This window comes from Leucopleurus acutus, assembly GCF_964270905.1.
Source record: "Leucopleurus acutus genome assembly, chromosome: 1".
NCBI lineage: Eukaryota > Metazoa > Chordata > Mammalia > Artiodactyla > Delphinidae > Leucopleurus > Leucopleurus acutus.
The window spans coordinates 59,289,739-59,309,705 of NC_139142.1; the positions used below are offsets into that span (position 1 = coordinate 59,289,739).

Here is a 19,967-nt window from a genome sequence, read left to right on the forward strand (position 1 = left end):
TCTTTCTTTCACTTTCCAACTTGAAAAAATAGTCTATTTCCCCCTGAAATCTGGCTTTTAACACCAAATGTAATGATGCTTTTATAACCCTCATTCTACTTATTATTTTACCCAGGCATTTCACACAGATCCTTTCTATTTAGCCTTTTTTCTAAGCCTATTTAGCCTATTTTCTGTACGTAAATAGTATAATATTTATTACCTATACTTAATTGCCTTTCCTTTCATAATCATACTAATGTGCCAGATGACTAATAATAGAACACAAACATGAGTTAGAGAGACATTCTAAAGATACTGAGTCCAAAGCTCAAAATGACACACTGCCTCAATACAGTTACCTTACAGTAAATCTCAACATTCCCCACTAAAAACAGTAAATATCTTACAAATGAAGAGAAAAACAAGAAGAAAAAAAAACTGCATAGGAAATCAGTGAATGAACTAAGAAGATTCAAATTCTGAAATTTACCATTAGACAATATCCTGGTTTTCTTTAAAATACAGTGAACTTTGACTTTTAAGAGTATTAATTTGTTGCTTTGGGTCGTTCATGTCTATTTGCAAGAAAGAGAACACATTTTTGGTTAAGAAAAATGAATGGGAAAGACCCATATAAAGCATTAGTTTTGAGCCTCAAAGCTATCGGCAGAAGTAAAGAAACTAACTAATGGAGCCATATTTATAAAAAAAAACTAGCTGATTTTATTATTATCAATGCCAAACAAGTCTTTAAATCAATTAATATTTATTTAATTAAGCATAAAGTTACTTTCACATTTGTCTACAACCATAGTAAATACAGTTCTTGGAATAAAGACACAGCCTTTGGAGTTCAAATTATCCCCAACTGCAAGATTACATATATAAAACTCTCATTATTATTTATGTGATAGTGGATGTGTTAAATTAAAATAATTATACTATCTAGAATAAAATAAGATGGAAATAATTTACTCATAGGATTCATATTTAAATCATCTTTATTTACAAAATACTATCCTGAGAATTATAATTCCATTAAGCTTCAATTTGAGCAAAAATATAATCACTTAAGTAACAGCAGTTACTTAAACTGAAAATGAGAGAGAAGTCAAAATTACTTTTGAGGAAGACCCAACAATATTGTCAAGTTTCTTGCTGTGGTTCTGGATGTTCAGTAGTAGGCTCATTTGAGGGCGGAATCAGCCCTGATGGGAACTCACTTCTACTTTCAGGATGCGGGGGTGGAGGGAAAAATCCAGCTCTTGGGGGAAGATAATGAGGAAAACCTCTTGGTGGATAGACATTTCTCACTGTTCAAAGAGATTGGTAAAAGACATTTTTTAACTTTCAGCACCTGTACTGCAGCCCCAGTAAATCATTAGCTTATAACTGCTAGTACCTATCTTTATTTTCAAAAGTTGACACCAGAATAATTACCTGATCTAACAAATGAATTTTTACAACATTGAGCAACACATATTCTGTTCAACTACATGCGATTAAAGGGAATATCATTAATCTAGGTGCAACTTTTTTGTCCTATGAAAATCTAACATCTTAACACTTTTTGAAAAGGAGAACAATTATTTCAAAATCTAGTAAAACTTACTCTAAAAAAAGCTTTCATGTAATATAATTTTCACGAGACTTAAAACTCAAGTCTAATTTGATACTACCCTAAAATATTTCCAATTATATCAAAAACTGTCTTTAAATTTCCCAATTAAAATTCATTTTAATTCACCTTAAACTTTAAAAATAGAGGTGGAATGAGGGAAGGAATGACTATATTAGGCAAATGATAGGCTTTTTCCTAGTGTTTGGTAACCCTGTATTTATTCTGCTGAAACCTATAGTTCTAAATGGCAATGCATAGACATAAAAGCAATAACTATTTCGTTTTTCGTATGTGAGGCTATAAGGAATTTCAATAAATTCAACAATTAGTCCAAACATGATAAACACATTTTAGGTTTTAAACAAATAAGACTGCATGGGAGCTACTTATGAAAAAAAGATTTTAAAAAATACTTTAGCCAGTGATTTTAATGCAAAAATATAAATTGAAATTACTTTTACTAATTGACAGAGTACCCAATTTCTATCAAATAAGATACAAACAATTTTAGTCTTAACATAAGACTGCTGCAAAGAGCCAGTGATTTTCTTGATTACTGAATCATAGAAATAATTCCACATTATTAAGATGAATCAAGTTGAAGCCTCATTACTGATGAGGCCTCATTACTGATGGCTGGCTATCTTCCCAATCTGGAAATGTAATGGCACACTCACAGAAGCTGAGAAAAATTTTCCTCCACTGTATTACTACATGAATAGAAAGTAAAATTAATATTTCTGATCTACTCTATAAGACATATATTAAGCTTAAAAAAAAGCATACTTGCAAATAGAGGAGGTGCTGGGCCAGGGAAATCCCTTGGTGGAAAATAATCGCGGGAAGCTCCGTACATGCTTCCTGGAGGAGGTGGAGGAAAAGGAGGACCCCTTCTAATGAAAGGGCCCCTTGTACCCATTGGAAACAATGGGCCTCTGATTGGAGGGTGAGGTGGGGGAACCAAGCCAGGGCCAGGTGCTTCATTTTCAATGGGATGAGATGAATCAGGCACGTTTAAATTCTACAGCAAATTGACAAATGGCAGTCATTAAACAACAGCAAAATTTGCAATAGTTTTCCTGAAAAGCTTAGGCTTAGAAGAAAGCATCTAGGCACCTAGGCAGAAAGCAGTCTATGATATCCTAAAAGGCTCCAGAGAAATATTCGGTTTTCTACATCAGATGAATTTTAGCTATCATGAATATTTTATTAACTCAAAAGAAAACAGCTTTAACCAACAAAGTAATAATCTGGCTAAAGATAAAACATAAGAATAGTCCAAGAGTACCAAAATATACATTTCTTTTATCAAGCATATACTGAGAAAAAGAAATGATGCTTATGTTAATATTTCCAAGGTGACCAAAAACCAAGACTGTAAGCGCAGTAAACAGAAAACATACTTTAAAACATTAAAATAAAAATCCAAGGGGGAAAATTCAAGTTCTTGTTTAACTATATAAACTAAATCAAACCTCAAGTTTGTACCTTGTACTTTATCACCATAGGGTACAATCCAGAAAGGAAATAGCTACAATGTTAAGTACGAAGTATATTTGTGGAAAATAAAAAAGCTTTTAATCAAAAACTAGATGGCTAGCTAAATTTCTATTCTAGTAAACCAAGAGATTAGAAAGATCCTGAATACATGGATAAAATTCCACTTTCAATACTTACTCCAAGATCATCTTTGCTATCATTTCTACTGGATTCCATTTCTGAAGACACTGGCCCATCTAGACATAAAAGTTAAACCGTGAAAAATACATGATTTATCGCTCCATTCTTAGATCAAGAGATCACAAAGGACACTGACAACCAGCTTGACACCAGCATCCTGTATTAGGGCCACAAGAACAGCTTGAGGTCCCTGGAAATTTTGGCAGACTCACGAGTTCTGCAAAGGCATGTGACTGTGGTTTCCCTATCCTGTGCCTAGGCAATCCTGAAAGGAGCATCATTAAGGAAGCTTCCACGAGGTAGCATCCCTCTCCCTCCCTCCTTCCTTCATATTTCTCCTGCCTTCCTTCTTTCCTTTCTTCCTTCATTTTTCTCCCGCCTTACTTCTTTCCTTTCCTTTCTTCCTCCCTTCTTCCCTCTCATCTTTCCTTCCTTATTCCTCCATCATGTAACACAGACTAACAATTGGATTAGCCACTGTTTCAAAATAAATGTTTCTGGACTTTATCATCAAGAACTGCTCAGGCTCTAAGAACATAAATTCAAACAACCCTCTCTCGGACCACGACCACCTATCCTCTCCTAGCCTTCTCATTTAGTTACTCCCGCTATACCTGTCCTTGGATTTCACTGAACCTTCCAGTCCTCTGATCTCTCAGTTTCCTCCTTTCTTCATTTCCTTCCCTAATTAACAGACTTCAAACTCCATCACTAACAGCCCGTCACTAGTGTCCTTATCCTATTGGCCATTTTTCACATGTGCTTGACAACATTCAGCCCTGGATTAATTCAACTCTCTGCTTCCACTCTGCCTATACCTGAGCCACTTAGCACTTGTGGGGGGTAAACTACACCACAGAGCCATGTAGACTGTCTCCACTCCAGGCTGGCAGACCTCCAGCCACATTTCCAGCTGCCTATTGCCTAGCCTTCCTTCTGCATCTTCTAAGCCAGTTTTCCCTTCAATTTGAAAGCTCCATTCTCCTCAAACCTACTATACCAGTCACTTAGAAACTCCCTTAACTTTTTGTAGTCAAACATATCAGTGTATCAGCCACTATATTCCTATGATCTTACTTCCTATTATCATGGGAAAGGATTCTTCTAGACAATCTAAGACCCTGATTCTGTACTCAGAGTCCCCCTCCTCCAGCTTCCACAGGGATCTTCCTCTCTCTGTTGCCTCCCTCCACCCTTTCGGCTAGACCCATCCTATCAGCAGGTCTCTCCCAACTACTATTTTAAAATAAGACAGAAAAAGAGAAGCACCTCCTTACAGCTAGCTCTCCCCTTCACAGTGAAAAACTGTTCTATATATATTATTCAGAATGCCTCCCATTTTGTCCTCACTGTAGTGCAATCTAGGTGCAACATCCACTGCTCCACTGAAGTTACTTCCCCCAAGATAGAAAAGTCTCTTTTTTTGCTAAATTAAAATAGAACTTTTAGTCCTCATTTAATTTGTTTGTTTGTTTTTTGGCTGTACGCGGGCCTCTCACTGTTGTGGCCTCTCCCGTTGCGGAGCACAGGCTCCAGACGCGCAGGCTCAGCGGCCATGGCTCACGGGCCCAGCCGCTCCACGGCATGTGGTATCTTCCCGGACCGGGGCACGAACCTGTGTCCCCTGCATCGGCAGGCGGATTCTCAACCACTGCGCCACCAGGGAAGCCCCCTCATTTAATTTTATTTCTCACCATCGTTGACTACTCCCTCCCTCTTTAAGTCCTCTCAGCCTTCAACTACTGGGATGGCACCCTCTCTACCTCTCCTTTCTAGCTGCTCCTTCTCAGTCCCCTCGGTGGGCTCCACTGCTCCTCAGTGGTGTCTCCTCAGAGTTCCACCCTCAGCCTTACTCTCTTCTCATTCTTGCCTTGAGAAATCTCATCCACTCCTACAGCTTTAATTTGATGTATATCACTACAGACTTCCAGACGTATAATTCAGATCTAGATATTTCCCCCAGGACTTCAGAGCTTGAAATGCCTACTTGAATAGTAGTGCAGGTGTATCACAGGTGCAGCTAAGTCTGTAAGTTCAAAATGTAACTTATAATCTTTCCTGTCAAATGTTCTGCTGCTCCTTGTTCCTTGTCTCCGAACAATGAATGGTCCAAGTGCCCTAGCCAAGAACCTGAGCATCAGCCAAGACTCCTCCTCTTCCTTCACTACCACATGCCTTCAATCTTAAGTCCTCCCAATTCTATCTTTTCTGTGTCTGTTCACATCTATCTGCTCTGCTAAGTCACCACCATCAACCCTGTAGACTTGTCACAGTCCCCTAAAAAGTTACCCTCCTGGGCTTCCCTGGTGGTGCAGTGGTTGAGAGTCCGCCTGCCGATGCAGGCAGGGGACACGGGTTCGTGCCCCGGTCCGGGAGGATCCCGCATGCCGCGGAGCAGCTGGGCCCGTGAGCCATGGCTGCTGAGCCTGTGCGTCCGGAGCCTGTGCTCCACAACGGGAGAGGCCACAGCAGTGAGAGGCCCGCGTACCGAGAAAAAAAAAAAAAAAAAAAAAGTTACCCTCCTTCCAACCTTTAACCGCACCCTCCAATCTATTCCCCATAATGTAACCAGAGCAATTTCTCTAAAATGCAGATCTGATCTGATTATTTCTCTGTTAAAAGTCCTTTAATGTGTTCCTATTATCCTGCAAATAAGTCCAATATTTCTGAACAGGTTTGCAGGTCCTTGAAAACTTTATGCACTGCTTACCTCTTCACTACTTGTTTCAATATTCCCTGACGTGCACCTTCCACTCCATGTTGCAGCCATAATTTGAGGCATTCTTAATTCTAAGTCTTTAAAGATGCTATTCTTTCCTCCCAAAACATTATCAACATCACTTTGGCCCAGCTAATTTCTCCTTTAATTCTCAGCTTATACATCACTTCCTCCAAAAAGATTTTCTTGACAATCCCTCATTCAAAATACCGCCACCTAGGGCTTCCCTGGTGGTGCAGTGGTTGAGAATCCGCCTGCCAATGCAGGAGACACGGGTTCGATCCCTGGTCTGGGAAGATCCCTCATGCCGCGGAGCAACTAAGCCCGTGTGCCACAACTACTGAGCCTGTGCTCTAGAGCCCGTGAGCCACAACTACTGAGCCTACATGCCACAACTACTGAAGCCCACACGCCTAAAGCCCATGCTCTGTAACGAGAAGCCACCACAATGAGAAGCCCACACACTGCAACGAAAAGTAGCCCCCGCTCGCGCAACTAGAGAAAAGCCCGTGTGCAGCAGCGAAGACCCAACACAGCCAAAAAACAAATAAAATAAATTTATAAAAAAACAAAAATACCACTACCTCTCATCTGGGTTAGTGGCTAGTGGCCCATATGCTCCCATAACATTTTGCACTCATTACTTTTGTCACTATATAGTGCAACTGCCTACAGACCTTTACTAGACCTCAAGGTATAAGGAATGCTGACCTATTCACCACTGAAATACAGCAGCTACCATAGTGCCTATCATACAGTAAGCATTCTATAGGTATTTGGTGCATCAATGGCAGGGTTGATGCACTAAATTGATCCACTACCCTCTCATTTCAGTATAGGGATCAAGACAATGGCTCTGGAGTCATACAGACATGGGATCAAATCCTGGCTCTAATACCTCCTACCTGAGACCGTGAGCACCTTTTTGAGCTTTGGTTTCTTCATCTGTAAAATCAGGATAATAGCATCTACTTTATAGGTTCATTGTGAAGATTAAATGAGATAATTCATTTCATTCAATAAACATTTACTGAGCACTAGTGCTAAGTTAATGTATCAACCTATCTCTCACCACTCTCCTTCATGTAAATACCATAAACTGATAAACCAATAATAACATATTACATATATAGAAATTTTTCTATTTACAAAATACTTCCACACACATTAACTCATTTAACCCTCTTAAGATCTTGTATCAGGGGATTAATAGCTCAGTTTTACAGCCATTCTCCATCAATAACTCATGCTCTTTTGTTTTTGCTTATACTGTTCATTATTACTAGCACAGACCCTTACCTCTTAACTAATTTTTCAAATTCCCTCAAAAGCAGCTCAAATGCCACCTCCTTCATGGAGTTTTCCTTTATCCTTCAACTATATGGGAGCTCTCCCTTTCTGTGAACATAACATATTCTCTCATAGGACTTACTATTCTAACCAGTATTAGTTAAGCATATATATTTGTCCTTCTCTCCTATTTAATTATTAGCTTCTTACAGCTAAAAACTATACTTTACTGTAATTATATTATCTACCACGTCATGCAGGCTACCTTCCAAACAGAAAGCACTTTAAAATTATTTGCTAAATTGGATACTGTTCTATTACAAAAAAAAATGGACATGTGAAAAATTTTAAATAGCATTAGTTTAGAAACAGATGTTCAACCATACATGTACTTTCATTCCATTAAGCTTGAATTAACGAGGGAAAACAATTTCAAAAGCCAAACAATTAGAAATAATTAACTTAATTATAATAACAGAAAAACAGGCCACAGGTCTGCTTTTTTGCCTTATTATTCAGAGAAGAATGAGTTTCTAAAATAATACATGTTTCAACTGGATAAATGCCTCCCCAAAATATATACCCTTTCCTGAAGAAACCTTCAACTCATAAATTTTAATTTTCTACTAACTTTTAATCTTTTTATTTCCTTAATGTTATGTACTTCTAATAGATTCACTGGATATATATATTTCCCAACTTCAATGGGTTGCTGTGAAGTGGTTTAAGAAAAAGAGCCCCTGACAAATAGTTGATTGCTCAGTAAAATTTAAATCTACCTAAGCATGAAAGGTTTAAACAAGGTATTTGATTAACCCATCAACAGAGTATGCACTCAAATTATTTTTCTGGTAGACTGTAACATATCCATTCACACCAGCCTAATTTCCCTAATTACTAAACAGGATATATGTCAGTGGACTGGAAAAACTAGAAAATTAGTCACGGAACACAGTAAAATTTACCATCTTGGGTTCATATAGTAAACTCATTACAATGGTACCCAAACCAACCACCAACACATGTGCAGATGCCATGGATGCGTACAAAATAACAAGAAACATAAAACCAGGAAGTTCTCAGGAAAGAGACTGTGGCCTTAAGAGCTAAGCAGAGATCACAATTATATTAGTCCTTTATGCAGCTTCCAGTTCTTTAGTATGCCACCATTATTAAAAAACACATGCACACAAGTATTTCTTACCCGTTTTATCCAAAGATGGCATATTAAAACTTCTGAGTTCTGCTGGTCCAGAAAGTCTACCAGAATTAGAATAAAATCTGTCTTGCCTTTGTGGAGGAAGAACTGGATCAGGATACGGTTGGCCTAGAAAACACATTTTTAAAATATCTTCATTACAATAAAAATAAATCGAGTTTCCTTAAGTTTCATATAATGAATGTAGATATTTTTCTTGCTTTCTAAAAGACTGACACAGGGACTTCCCTGGTGGTGTAATGGTTAAGAATCCACCTGCCAATGCCCGGGACAGGGGCTTGAGCCCTGGTCTGGGAAGATCCCACGTGCCGCGGAGCAACTAAGCCCGTGAGCCACAACTACTGAGGCCTGCACGCCTAGAGCCCGTGCTCTGCAACGAGAAGCCACAGCAATGAGAAGCCCGCGCACCGCAACCAAGAGTAGCCCCCAATCGCCGCAACTAGAGAAAGCCAGCGTGCAGCAACAAGGACCCAACGCAGCCAAAAATAAATAAATAAATTTTAAAATAAATAAAAGACTGACATATTCTGGGTAGATAACAGTGGACAATTTTAGGAAAATTACACACTTTACTAAAGGCAATAACTTTGCTTTTGCAGTAAACACAAGTATAAATGCTACCCTGGAGTTTGATAGATTCCATTATTATGTGTAAATTAGAATATATGAATAGAATTTAGTTACATATATTAACTTTCAATTTTAATAACAGTGGAAGGAAGCAGATACATCAATATATCAAAAAAGGCTTTGAGAAGCTAGCTACTAGCAAAGAAAGAAAAAACAGAATATGCTGTAAACATAGCAAGAAATTTAGCAGAACTGACAACGATAAAAGAAATGGTCACCAAAGCAGAAAGAGTTATCATTGAGGTCATCAAGTGATCAAATTTTCAGCAACTTCAACATTTTGGAATTTAGCATCCCTCCAAGACTAAAGGGAAAGATCTCTGACTCAAAAGAGGAATGGAAGGTTCACAATACTCAGATTAAGGATATCTGGAGAGACACAAATTTAGGCACAGACTCTGAGGTGCTTCTACAGCCAGACTCCTTTGTCATTTACAATGACAAACTGGTAATAATTCATGGGTCTTTGTGGAACTCATCATTCTTGAAAAAATATAGGTAGTCTATCTCATCTCCGATAGGTGATGGTAGACTTTGATAGATTAAGTAGGCATTTGCCAATCTCCAAAAATATGGCAAAGGACAAAGGGGATAAACTGTGTGACTCTCCCCCACCCTAACAGATACAGACAGATGGCCTCAAACTACCTTCCATGACTGTCTCAGGCTGTGGTTCATAATGTGAACTCCATACAATGTTGGATATGTCACTTGTCATCTGACTCAGCCACATGGGACCTTATTGACACATCTTTCCCGCACAAAGCGAAGGATACCACCTGGCAACAACTAGAGTCAATGAAGAGAATTATATTTAATGAGCTCTCAAGGGTCAAGGGATGTGACTTAGAAGAGGAAGATCCAGATAGTCTTGAAGGCTCATTTCCTCCCCCTTTCAGAGCTGTCTCAATGGTCTGAATGAATTAGCCCAGTGGAAGAAAAGGCCAATAACAACCACTGAGATCTAAACTGAATTTTCCCTTTCTACTTTAAACATGGGATTAATTAAATGGCAGAGCTGGGCAAGGGGATAAGGATAAGATGGGGAAACCTGAAAACTTCCCAACTCTTTCTCAATCAGCTCTCAAGATACCATATCATTATTTTGCTTCTAAAATACATCCCCACAATATCAATAACCTCAGAAATACAAAATTTTGCTACAAGTATTATATTTTATCAATCATATGTCCACATTGCCCTCCTCTGGGATAATTAAATCTACCAGCTCCTATTATGTGCCAGGCATTAGTGATACAAAGTTGGTTTTGATACAGTCTGTGCCCTTATGGTGACAGAAACAAATAAATTAATGCCTTAAATAAAAGGGCATACAAATAATATGAGAGATGGCCTATCTAATTCTGATTAGAGGAGTCAGAAATGATATCACAGAGGAGGTAAAGCTTGCCCTGAAAGAAAAATAAGGAAGGATGAACAAGTAAACAATGGTATTCTGGTCAAATTCAAATACACATATACATGTATATGTACATGTATACACACACACACACACACACACACACACACATTTAATGTAATAAGATAAAACTATGTAGAAAGCATATGACTAATCAAAGACTAAAATACAAATAAGGACATGAATGGTTCCCTTCTTTTTTGCCTTTTTACCTTTGTTTCCTACCACCCTTCTAAGAAAAGAGCTGATTAAAAAGAAATAATGGGAGAAGGAAAAAAATCAGAGAAAAAATGAATAAAAGAGTGGGAAGGAATGTACAGTGCATTGTGAAGCAATTTCGTAAACTAAAAATCAGAAAAAAATTCAAGATGTCTAGTTCAAACAGAAGTGTTATTCATCTCTTTTCATTCCAAAACAAGTCTTGGATTGCAACAGTTCCTTGGGTAACTATTTAATAATTTGGGGGTCTATCACATAACAAGAACATCAGCATGGTTGAGAAGAGAATTATAAAGATGGATAAAGAGTTTGAATTTTTTTTAATTCAATACTGTTTGCTCATCAAGTACAATAAGCATCTTCACATAGAATGTGAAGAAATAGTTTAATCTAATGATTAAGGAATTTAAAAGGAATGGAAAGCAAAATTTCCAGGAAGTAGTTGATAAAAGCATTGATATGGATAGGTTATGGCTCTGGAATAAAGAGACCGATGGTACAGAGAAAATGTCTAAGAAACAGACCTATGCAAATATGGACATTTAAGATAAAAGTGATATTTCAAATTGATATACCAATATACAGTATTAAAACAACTGTCTATCCAATGGGGAAAAAAATAACTCTCCAACTAAACATTAAAACAAAAATAAAATCCAGACTAAAGGCTTAAAAATCAAAACAAAATTTTAAATATTTAGAAGAAAACAGAGAATTTTTTTTAATCTAAAGATAAGTCTTAAAGAAAACAAAAATTCCATAAAAATAAATTAACTTACCTATAACAAAATTTGAAAACTTGTTTTTTGATGTATAACAATAACATACATAATAATAAACTAAGAAAATATTTGCAAAATATAAAAGATTAGTATCCAAAGGATACTAAGAATTCCTATTAAGCAACAGGGAAATGGATCAGGCAATTTACAGGAGGAAATACAAATGATCAATAAATATGAAAAGAGGCTCAAGCTTACTAATAATAAAAGAACTACAAAAAATAATCAAAGAAAGAAAAATGAGAAAACTTTTAACTCAAGTGGCTGGAAATATTCAAAAAAGTTTTACATCAGGTATTGAAGCAATAGCTACTCTCAAATTCTTCACACATAACTACTCTTGAGGCCAAAGGGCAACATTTATTAAAACCGAAACTACACATATCTTACTTCCCAGCAATTTCATTAACTGGACTCATCTCTAAAGAACACATGTGTAAAACAAAAAGTGTTAATTGCAGCATTGTTAGTAATGGTGAAACACTGGAAACACCGTATATGTTCATCAGAGGAGATTGGATAAGACTGGATAAATATATTGTGGTATATTCATATATTTATTTATACAGCAATTAAAATAATAAACTTTATATTAAAATGGAAAGAATTCAAGAATATATGCTGATAAAAACTTGATAAAATAGAAAAATACTTTTTAAAAAAATCATATATAGACTGTAACTTTACACACATTAAACTCATGAGTGGTTGTCTCTGGGAAAGAAGGAACGTAATGACCTTCGGAAAGGAAATAGAATAGACTTCAACTGATATAGTGTGCTATTTATTTTTATGTTTTATGTACCCATTCTCTCTCTCCCCCTCTCCCTCCCTCTCTCTCTCTCTCACACACACACACACACAGCTACACATATATATATATACATATATATATATATATGAAACAAATATTAATATGTAAATTCTGGGAGGTGATATACAGTATTTTGCTATATTATCTATGTTTTTGTTTCTTAATCTGTAAAATGGGAATAACACTCTTAAGATTATGCAAATGATTAATTAAAGCACTTAACATAACATCTGGCACAAAGTAAGCACCCCAAAGTAACTGTAATGATAAATTAAATTTTTTATGATTATAAACTATATTAAAACATAGTATTGACTAGTCTCTTTCAAATCTAGGACCATAAGCTTCAAGTAGGTATTCAACATTGCTCTGTAATCATACCACATTTCACTGACATTTAAGCAGCTTCACTCTCCTAAATGGCTACTCTGTATCTTTTTCTCCCTCCAAATCTCTGACAATCCCCTCCTCTCCTATCCCAAGTTAATGATCTTGCATATCAAGAAACTTGATGCAGGGACTTCCCTGGTGGCGCAGTGGTTAAGAATCCACCTGCCAGTTCGGGGGACACGGGTTCAATCCCTGGACCAGGAAGATACCACATGCCGCAGAGGAACTAAGCCCGTACGCCACAACTACTGAGCCCGCGTGCCACAACTACTGAAGCCTATGCGGCTAGAGCCTGTGCTCCTCAACAAGAAAAGCCACCGCAATGAGAAGGCCACGCACTGCAACGAACAGTAGCCCCCGCTGGCCACAACTAGAGAAAGCCCACATGCAACAATGAAGACCCAATGCAGCCAAAAATAAATAAATAAATAAATTTATTTATTAAAAAAAAAGTACAAGGAGGGGAAGTGACATAATTCACCTTTAATGCATATCTCTCTACATTAAGTAGCACAAGATCTGCTGAGAATTAAGATTCTCATTCTTCTCTATTAACTTCTCTATTCCTAGAAAAGGAGGCTGTGAGGCTAGATAGAGGAACAGAAGGACACTGAAGTCAGAGCACTGAAAGATCAAGAGGGGCACTGAGAGGTCAAGAATACCAAAGGGTGAAAAAATGATAAAAACTGAAACTTTTTTCATTAAAGTATCTGTGGTTTTCTTATTTTTTTTTTAACTTAAAATTCTAACAAAATAAAGTATTTACATGAACTTAGACACAATTACTATCTTTCTTGTTAGATTCATGAATATATTAATGATTAATACCCACACTACATATTATTTGTAGATATAATTCTCAAGAATCAGTTAAAAGACTAAAAGCCAAGAATCCTGCAGATTCATACCCTGACAGTCAAAAAACTATCCTTTAAATTCTAGCATTACTTTTCTTATTTGAATTATTTGTTATTAGTATTGTTGAAACATAGTTACTAATTACAGTTTATAAAAAGCATAAGAATATTTTGATATGCATGCCTCTTAAAATGTATTAGTAACTACTAAATATGGGAGTTAAGAGATCGTATTTTAAGACTTTCTAAAAACTTGCTTAAATTATTACTCTTCAAGATTGCTTACTATGCACAGCTTTGTAAATAAGAGCAAGTACAAAGAAAACAAGGCAATTTACTTAAGTGGAACTAAACAGAAAAATCATACATTCCTTTCTTCCAAAAGGTAATTTTAATATCTAAGAAATTATGTTACCCCAATATATTTTTAAAAAGATAGTTATATAATAAGTGAAAACACATTATAAAAGTATAACCCCTCTGGGTAGACTGCATTCATGACCTCAATTCTTCACCCTTCCTTGTATCCTTGTTCTTAAGAGGTAGAATATATATCCTGCCCAATGGTTCCAAATTCTGTCATGTGACTTGCTTTGCCAATCAAATGTTAGCTACTGTGATTCAAAGAGAGGTTTTAAAAAGCACTTTCATGTGTTTGCTTTTCTACTCCTGAACTTCAACAGGATGAGAACCGCACAGAATAAAGTTCCACTTCTTACGGAATGAAACACTGAGCAAGGTAAGTCACACTGATTAAATTTTTGTTGCAGTCCAATATTTATTAAGAATTTATAATGGGCTTGTTATTTCCAGAACATTTTCCTGTTAAAATTCTAATTCTGATTACTTATGATATGTGAATATTAACTTATTTATATTATTTATCAAGAACATTTTTTCTGCTTTAATTGTAAAGATTTCTATCTAAATTCATAAGATGAATAAAAATAATCAGAAAACTGTCCCTTAATCTGAATGCTGGTTTATAGGTGTGCTCAAATTGTGAAATAATCATCAGGTTAATATGCTTTAAAACACCTGCACTTTACTATATGTGTATTGTATCCAGATAAGAAGGTTTTTTTTTAACTTTTGATTTTAAAATAAAGATTCCCAGAGAGCTGCAAAAATAATACAGAAAGTTCCTGCATACCCTTTACCCAGTTTCCCCAAATGTTTACATCTTTCACAAATATAGAGCAATATAATAACCAGGAAACTAACGTTGGTCCTATGACTAACATGTATAGTTCTTGCCATTTTATCACATGTGTAGATTTGTGAAACCACTACCACACTCAAGATACAGAACTATTCCATTACCAAAAAGATCTCTCCATGCTACCCTTTAGTCACATCCACTCTCCTCCCCCTTCCATCCCTAACTCATGGCATCCACTAATCTGTTTTCTAGTTCTATGATTTTGTCATTTCAAGGATGTTATATACATGAAATCATATAATATGTGACCTTCTGAGATTTTTTTTTTAGTCAACATAATGCCCTTGAGATCTATTCAAATTATTGCATGTATCAATAGTTCATTTCTAGCTTGATTCCACCAATGTCAGAGAACACACTATATGATTTCAATTCTTTTAAATTTGTTAAGGTTTGTTTCATGGCACAGGATATGATCAATCTTGGGGCTTGAAAAGCATGTCTATTCTGATGATGATTTATCTGATCCATAGTATTTTTGAGGATTTTTTTGGTGGTTGCCCTAGGTATTAACATAACTTATCACTGCTTACTGGTGTCAACATTTACCGATTTGATTAAATTGTAGCTTGACCTAGAACAGGAAATCTCCCAATAAGAAGTTTTTAAGAATTGAAAAAGGTATGTTCATCAATTAGGTTTAGAAAAGAATGTGTAAATAGTCTTTGGTTTTACTAACATTGCATATTACAATATGCTATTTGGTCTACCAACTAGATTGAACATTATCTAACAAATTCAGCATTAACCATTAATACCTAACTAAATTTTCTTTTTTTTTTTTTTTTTTTCCGGTACGCGGGCCTCTCACTGTTGTGGCCTCTCCCGTTGCAGAGAACGCGCAGGCTCAGCGGCCATGGCTCACGGGCCCAGCTGCTCCACGGCATGTGGGATCTTCCCGGACCGGGGCACGAACCCGTGTCCCCTGCATCGGCAGGAGGACTCTCAACCACTGTGCCACCAGGGAAGCCCTACCTAACTAAATTTTCTACTACTCAGATAAACAGATTACACAGATCACTCAGTTCATCTCTCTCACTGATATAAGGACTGAGGTCCAAAGAGATAAAACAAGTTTCAAAACACATAAAACGATTAAAAAGAGTGAAGATTAGAAACCAAATTTCTTAATTTCCAGTCCAAATACTTTTTCACCTGAACCATTCTTGCTCTACAACATGCACTCTAAATTATAAACACATAAAAGAATGTTAGATGAACATATACATTACACTGCAGAATTTTGGAAGAAAAGATGATTAAAACCTATATTGGTCTATTAAAAGATTGATTTGAAGCTAAAAATAGTGAAAATAAAATGTTGATTACTTGAAGAAACTAGATCTATACTGCTAACAAAACTTCTAAGTAATAAAAATATCTGAAATGTAATATACAGGAAAAAGACAAGCTAGAGTATATCTTTTTTGACTATATAAGGTAAGAACATTCCCCCCACCCCGAAGTATTTAACAGTGCAAAAACAAATGATTCCTTGGAATTATAGAATCATTTAAAATTATTTCTGCTTACTCTTCTTAAGTAAAGAAAAAATTTTTTAATTTTGGCCAGGTACTAACATGTTAAGGGAATATATGAATTTTACAAAGTATGCTTAATAGGACTAAATTACAGAAAATCTGAAACAACTATGGAGGCCACATCTTTCAGAAATTTAGTTATTCTCGTTGTCATTATTTTTTAACACAAGTGTTTTAAATTAAAATATTTTAAAATTTAAGAAAAATCTTAAAGACACAATTATTACTGGAAAGCAGGACTCTTCATGAGTCCTGATAATTCAACATAATATAAAATGTAGGTAGGGGGAGATTAGATTATTGCCATCTCTTATTTTATGCAAGTCCACATTTTAGAGCTGAGAAAACAGTGACAGGTAAAATGAAAAACTCAAGATTATACAAAAAATTAACATCAGTGTTATGATAAAAACCTAGGTCTCCTCCTTCCTTATTCAGTGTTCTAATTTACCAATTAGCTAAGAGTAACACAAAATAAAAGAATCAACCCAGAAACCTGTTCAGTGACTATTTAGATGAAATAGGGATGTACTGAGGGCAAACACAGAATATTTTTATAATTTTACTCTAGGTGAAAACAGGGCTAATAGCTAAATACATTTATCAGCATTGCTCCAATTCAAGTAGAATCTTAGGAGTCATTTAATCCCACTCATTCGTAAAGTATAAGACAGTCTCTAAAATTCCTTCGCTCTTTCTGTAGAGTTATCCTATTTCATTAAGATTAGCACTGGCACAGGTGCCCCTGTGTTAAACCAAATGGATCAGTTACATTATTTGGAAACACTCTCTATCGAATGGATATATATCTCTTCTATGAAGACGTTAATTCAGAAGCTCACGATTTTGAATTTTCAGTTAGACTTTGAAAATAATGGATACCAGGTTCCACTTCTAGCATGGCAGATTCAGAAGCTCACAATTTTGAATTTTCAGTTAGACTCTGAAAATAATGGATACCAGGTTCCATTTCTAGCATGGCAGAGTAAGCTCATAACAGACTGACCCTCCTACATATAATAAGTCCAGACAATTTACAAAAAATAACTACCTGAAGTGTAGTTACTATAGAAAACAGTATCAAAGTTCCTCAAAAAATTAAAAATAGAACTACCATATGATCCAGGAATTCCACTTCTGGGTATTTATCCCAAAAAAAACCAAAAACACTAACTTGAAAAGATATCTGCATCCCCATATTCACTGCAGCATTATTTACAATAGCCAAGACATGGAAACAACTTAAGAATTCATTGATGGATGAATGGATAAAGAAAATGTATATACACATACAAACAATGGAATATTATTCAGCCATAAAAAAGAAGGAAATCTTGCCATATGTGAAAACATGAATGGACCTCGAGGGCATTATGCTACGTGAAATACAAATCCTGCATGATCACACTTACATGTGGAATCTGAAAAACCAAAAACCAAACTCATAGAAAAAGAGATTCGATTTGTGGTTACCGGAGGTGGGGGGAGAGAGAAGGGAAACTGGGTGAAGGGGATCAAAAGGTACAAACCACCAGTCATAAAATAAATAAGTACTAGGGATGTAATGTACAACATGATGACCGTAGTTAACACTGCTGTATGATACATAGGAAAATTGTTAAGACAATAAATACTAAGAGTTCCCATCACGAGGGAAAAAATTTTTTTTTCCTTTTTTTTGGCTGAGTCACGGGGCTTGTGGTATCTTAGTTCCCCGACCAGGAATCAAACCCAGGCCCCGGGAATGAAACCACCGAGTCCTAACCACTGGACTGCCAGGGAATTCCCAAACTTTTTTCTTTTATTTTGTATCTATATGAGATGATGGATGTCACTAAACTTATTATGGTAGGTAATCATTTCACGATGTGTGTAAGGCAACTCATTGTGCGGTACACCTTAAACTTACACAGTGCTGTGTGTCAATTATGTATCTCAATAAAACTGGAAAAAATCAAAAAATTTAAAAATAATGAAATAAATAGCTGAAGACTCAGGACCACGAACAAAAGTAGGCAGATTTGGGAAAGGAGTGGGAACTTGAAAGAAGGGACCCATATGGGGTGAGTTTTCCTTTATAGTTTAGCCTGAAAGCAGACCACAGTCAAACTATAGCACAGAGCAGTCAAAATTCACAGAACTTTCTGGCTTGAAAAACCAAAGGACAGAGCTCATGAGAGCCAGAGAAGTGGAACCTAAAATTCTGAGTTTTCTGCCCAAGTCTATTGCTGACCCCTGAACCACACACATGTGAGGCAAACTTAACCAGTTTTCAGCAAAGGCTAAAAACTGAACTGATATTTGAGCTGCTACCCACCACAGGAGAGAATAAGTCTACAGTTTCACCAACTTAATTGTCTTGTAACACAAAACAAACAACAGTCTTCAGAGGAATACGGTAGAATCCAGAACCTCCACAATGTCTATAATACAATCCAAAATTAATATACAAAGAAACAGAAAAATGTGACCCATTCTTAAAGGGAAAATACAATCAATAGAGGCCATCCTCAAGATGACCTTGATGTTAGAATGACCATACAAGGACTTTAAAGCAGATATTGGGGTTTAAAAAATACTTATAGTGATTTTTAAAAAGTAAGAAATTTCAGCAAAGAAATCAAAACTTAAAAAAAAAAAGGAAATTCTAGAACTGAAAAATACAATATCTAAAATAAAATTGTACTGGATGGGCTTAACAGCAGAATGGAAGTGACAGAGGGAAGAGTCACTAAACTTGAAGACAGATCAAAAGAAATTATTCAACTGAAAAAAGAAGGGAAAAAAATTGGAAACAAAATGAAAAGAGACTCAGAGACCTGGGACAACACTGAAATGTCTGAAAAATTACAGGTTTCAGGCAGTTTTTAAAGGACATGTAAAATTTGTTCCAATTTTATGGATAACAGTCACTACTATTTGAGCTCTAGTCTCAGCTCCTCACCTGGCTGTTTTAACCTAAGATTGTTAGCTTATCTCTTCAGGGACTCAATGCCCTTCTCCATTTAGTAAGGGCACTGAATAGATTAGTGGTTCTTAAATTTAGCTAATCCTCAGAACCTCCTAGGGAGTTTTTTAGAAATACAGAGCTTACCTCCAGAGTTCATGTTCAGAAGGTGTAATATAAATCAACTATACTTCAATAAAATTTACCCAAAAAAAGGGTGTAATGAGGTGAAACCCAGGTATTTGCATTTTTTTTTGAAGTTCCCTAGATTATTTCTGATGATAAGCCAAGTTTGAGAATCACTACACTGGATAATACTTGGGGAGGTAGGCAGAGCATGTGACAGGGACTCTTGGTACTGACAGCTTGTAAATTCTCAAAAGGAATGTCCTCTACAAAGATATACAGAAATATGATATCCAACAAAACCTTGAAATCAAGTTCCTTAAGAAAGGGGCTGTAGTTTATTAATCTTTATTTTTATCACAGCTAAACTTTAAAATGAAAGTTACTCAAGAAAAAGTCCTTGAAAAAAGGATGTTCTATGCCACCTGCTAACAGATTCTTAAGTTTTTAAGTCATAGCATATATATTTCTAAATATAAAAACAATAAGAAAAAATATTCAGCTTTCT

At 36.0% G+C, this 19,967-nt stretch overlaps 1 protein-coding gene across 6 annotated transcripts in view; it reads right to left on the reverse strand.

Annotated features, from left to right (window-relative positions):
- Positions 1–431: 431 nt before the first annotated feature.
- Positions 432–19,967, reverse strand: part of MIA2 (MIA SH3 domain ER export factor 2) — a 110,171-nt gene continuing 90,635 nt past the window's right edge. For 2 of the 6 annotated variants that reach the window (XM_082836529.1, XM_082836528.1), the window contains exons 22-25: positions 8,497–8,619; positions 3,281–3,339; positions 2,390–2,624; positions 435–1,295 (exon numbers count right to left, since the gene is read on the reverse strand). In XM_082836529.1, coding sequence (XP_082692655.1) covers positions 1,129–1,295; positions 2,390–2,624; positions 3,281–3,339; positions 8,497–8,619 — 584 coding nt within the window. In that variant the 3' untranslated portion in view covers positions 435–1,128. Of the gene's footprint in view, positions 1,296–2,389; positions 2,625–3,280; positions 3,340–8,496; positions 8,620–19,967 lie in introns of all 6 variants that reach the window. The other 4 variants (XM_082836527.1, XM_082836530.1, XM_082836525.1 and 1 more) reach the window with 4 other exon arrangements.